This window comes from Ostrinia furnacalis, unplaced genomic scaffold, assembly GCF_004193835.3.
Source record: "Ostrinia furnacalis isolate ACB-3 unplaced genomic scaffold, ASM419383v2 OfSCF2341, whole genome shotgun sequence".
Taxonomy (NCBI): Eukaryota; Metazoa; Arthropoda; class Insecta; order Lepidoptera; family Crambidae; genus Ostrinia; species Ostrinia furnacalis.
Window position 1 is genome coordinate 87,916 of NW_021132580.1, and position 4,200 is coordinate 92,115.

The 4,200-nt window shown below is 36.1% G+C and overlaps 1 protein-coding gene across 1 annotated transcript; it reads right to left on the reverse strand.

Moving 5' to 3' along the window:
* Window positions 1–258: 258 nt before the first annotated feature.
* Window positions 259–2,518, reverse strand: LOC114355113 (uncharacterized). Its single transcript, XM_028307791.1, has 2 exons — window positions 2,350–2,518; window positions 259–2,062 (listed from the first exon to the last, which is right to left on the reverse strand). The coding sequence occupies exon 2, from the start codon at window positions 2,042–2,044 to the stop codon at window positions 473–475; it is 1,572 nt and encodes a 523-aa protein (XP_028163592.1). The 5' UTR covers window positions 2,045–2,062; window positions 2,350–2,518; the 3' UTR covers window positions 259–472.
* Between the last annotated feature and the right edge of the window lie 1,682 nt (window positions 2,519–4,200).

A 4,200-nucleotide genomic window follows, 5' to 3' on the forward strand; every position in this document is an offset into this window, starting at 1 on the left:
AGTATGAAAAAAATGAAAATTATAATTTCTCCTAAAATAAAGCATAAAGTGACTGGCCCTTTTAGACATAACATAATTAATTAATAAACAATAATTTACACTAATAAAGTATTCAAAAGCATCTTAAAAAAGTTACGGACAAAATGACGTCGAAAATATACAGATTTTTATGGAATGACCCTGTTATTTATACGTGTACCTACATGAAACATGAATTATTACATAATTTACAATTTATCACATTTACCGTAACATTACAATCGTATCCATTATGCTATGGTAGTTAGGTATAATACCTAAATAAATAATCTATTTTTATCCTTCATTTATTATTTATTTATTGACATCGGTATAATCATTATTTAGTGGTGATAATTAGGTACTTCACTAGAAGGAGTGTAGATACTCGCAGGTACCCATTAAAAATAGTAATATACGCCTACCTCACAAACGGACACATCTTACTTAATAATCAAATGTCGTACCTTCTAATCGGTGCCGTATCTATATTAAAATTATTGATTTTAATATAATTTCTTACATATTCTCTGTCACTTTCTGTTAGCAAAGTCCAACTTTCTAACTCAACCAAAATTTCTAGATTGATACAACTATGAATAATTCTATCAACAGATGTCATCGTTAAATAATCTGACTGCATTATGCGCAGTTCTTTTAAATACAAAAGTGGATTTATATTGAGGATTTTAAGTACGAAGTCATCTGTAAACTGTATAGCTGTCCCAATATGTATAAATTCAATGTTCAAACAATTCGTTAAAATAAATAATAAATGTTCTTCAGTACACGTAGCCACGCATGTAATGCGTTTTAAATTTCTGAATGGCAGGATGTCTAACTTTTTGGTATAGAGTGAGGTATGCTGAATCAAAGTGCAGTTGTAAAGCGTTAGAGTTTCAAGAAGGGGGCACATTTGACTAATGTACATTAATGCGTTAAGATCAATTTGATCTACATGTTCGAGGTGCAAATTGCTAATGTTGCATCCTTTCACTTGAAGAACTTGTTTTATTTGATCAGCATAAAAGTCGCATGATAGCAGTTTTAGTTCTCGTAGATCTTTTAAACCAATCAGAACCATGAGGTCGCTCTGTAACGTATTGTGGTAAACCGTCATACTCTTGATCTCTGGACACATTTGTACGGCTAATTGTAAATGACTTCCAGACGCATATCGACTGACGTACATTCTTAACTTAAATGTCTTGCTTGGGTCAATATAGCTTTGTATGTATTCGAGGACTTTACCAATGTTGTCACATCGGCCAATATCTTCTAAGTTGTGGCAATTCAAAAGCAAATTTGCAAACCCTTCTAATGACACTAATGTTCTATATAACTGAACACTCTTTAAAAGCTTAAGTTTAACAATGATGTCTATACTACTATTCGTTATACTGCCGGAACTAGACAAATCCAACTTTTCCATCAATTTGCAGTTGTCTACCACACATTTTAATATGTTATCTGTACAATCATAATTAATAACTAAATATTTGAGACAGTGTAATTCTTTCAGAGATTGAATGATAGATCCCTCCAAATCGGCTGTTTTCCATCCTCCAGATAATGATCCTAAGTTCAGATAAACAAGTCCTGTGAGTAAATGCAGTTTGGTATAGAACACAGAGCGCAACTTTATTGGTATTCTATCTATTGAGAGAAACGTTAAGTATTTTGTAAAAATAACTTCAGCCATTTTTACAACCATATTCATTTTACTTGCGAATTTCTCCATAGCACTACGAAATCCAAATGACTTTTTAATATTTTCCATGAGTTCCGACAGCGCCCTAATGGCTTCTTTTGCTAGGACGTCGTGAAGCATCCACGGTACATTGTATTCCAAAATAGATCGTAATCGGTCCACCGTTTTGCTTAATGCCTCGTAAGCTGCACCCGGGTCTCTGTGCGACAGTGCAAGAAATGGTTTCATTTGTAACTCAGCTTGACATGCCACCCAGTCGCCCAGGCTGTTTATAGCCAGATTTTCTAATGTTGGTGGCTGCTTGTATCGTGACATAATATTATAATAATCCTCCTGAAAATGAAAAAAAACTCGAAAAGTAAAATGAAATCCTACCTGAAGTCAAAATAATGAAAATTAATACGTTGTGGGTAGATAAATAGGTACGAGTTGTTATGTGATTAGTTATTTTAACAACAAACTTGGGAACAGAAAATCTAACTAACATATCTATTCTAAAAACAGATTTGTGAGAGGTACTTATTTGCTGCTGCAGATAACCTCATAAAAGCCCGTCGCATTGCACAAGCTTTCATTTAAGTACCTACGAGTATTGTTAAACCGTTAACAATAAAACTTACCTTGGTGTTCGTAATAATTTTGTCGTGTTTACCTAGGATAACACAAGTAATTTAAAACGCAAATATACTTTCTTCCTATTTACACCCATAGACACGAGTAGGTACACTAAGGAACAGACGTTTTTATTTTTAGAATATTTCTCACTACAGAGTGAGTGAGATGTGTATCATGACGTGTACTATTTTTATCATTGAGCATTCAATGCCACAACACAGGGTAGGTAGGTATATAAACAATTTCTAATGTTTTCTACTACTTACATAATTACAGTCATAATAAGAAATAGGTAGGTAGATTAGGTGTGTAGGTACTAATTCATTCGCGTTTCATCTCTAGTCCAAACTCCAGTAACGCTCCATTTTTATTTTAGCTGATGTGCAATTCGGTATCGGTTTATCGTTGAACTTTAGTTCACGCGCAAACCAAGGCGAAACAACGGATTTTAGCACTTTCCATTAAAAGTCCGAACACCTTATTTTTTACTAAAAACAGCAAAAAATGCTCGTGAGGCGTTTGACTTGCGTTTGAGAAAAAGTAGCTTTAGTTCTAACTTTCTATCAGAGCCCCGATTACGGTAACTTTTAACGTCAACAATCCAGACACGCTTCTCGATTCTGCGATACGATTGGTCAAAACAGCTGACGTACGCTGTTGAACGACCAATCGTATCGCAGAATCGAGAAGCGTGTCTGGATTGTTGACGTTAAAAATTACCGTAATCGGGGCTCAGTTTTTACACAAAGACGCAGTTGCATTTCGTTTACGTTACAGTATCGTTGGAACTTTGAACTACATTTATAGCTGTCAAAGCGACACCGCGATACGGATATGACGTGCAGACAGCAGATTTTTGTTTGAAAAATCTGCTACTACTAATCGACTAGATCGTCGGTCCACCTAGTGGGAGGCCTGCCCACGCTACGTCTTCCAGCTCGTGGTCGCCACTCAAGAACTTTCCTGCCCCAGCGGCCATCAGCTCTTCGAGCTATGTGCCCCGCCCACTGACACTCGCGGGAAGTACCTGGATGCAAGCGGCGCAGGACCGGTCTTTGTGGAAATCCTTGGGGGAGGCCTTTGTCCAGCAGTGGACGTCTTTCGGCTGAAACGAACGAACGAACGAACTAATCGACTAGAGTCGAAAATATTTATTTAGCGCAATCGGGGCGCTGTCCCACAAGTAGTAGGTGCGGTGGACCCAGTATATAAAATCCTATGTATTTTTCAAAAACTTAAATAAAAGTGAAAACTACTTTATTAGAAGGATATTAATATGATATAAACAAAGATAAAATAATAAACCAAATAGTCATATTTATTGCCTTTTTCTAAAATAATAACTTATTTAAAAAATTGAAGGTTTTTTGGCAAAATGAAGGTTATTTTTGAAAAGTTTTGTAATTAATTATTTAAAAAAATACCTTGTTTATTTTCGTAAACTACTATGATTTGCCTATTAACAATTAATGAGAAATTTGTATAGAACATTTAAAAAATCACTTTGTTTACCGGGTCCAGTGGACTCAAAAACACATTTTTCGTCTGTAGCAATCACATGCAGTGGGCTATTTGACGATTATGACCTGTGATTATGACCGCTATTGGCTGTGCTACAATGTCGTGGAAAGGTACTAAGAGCGATAACATCGCAAACACCAAACTTTAAAAGTTATTACACAAATATTGAAGAACTGGGTCCTTTAGACCCATTAGCGAGTCCTTAAGTGTTAAAAAACTTGTTGGACAACAAAGCTATAGTTTAGGTTAGACTTGCGACTTTACACAGCGTGAAGGCGAGTGAGCGAGCGAGCGCAGCGAGCGAAGCGAACGTGCCGCGCCGCGGCAGCGGCCGC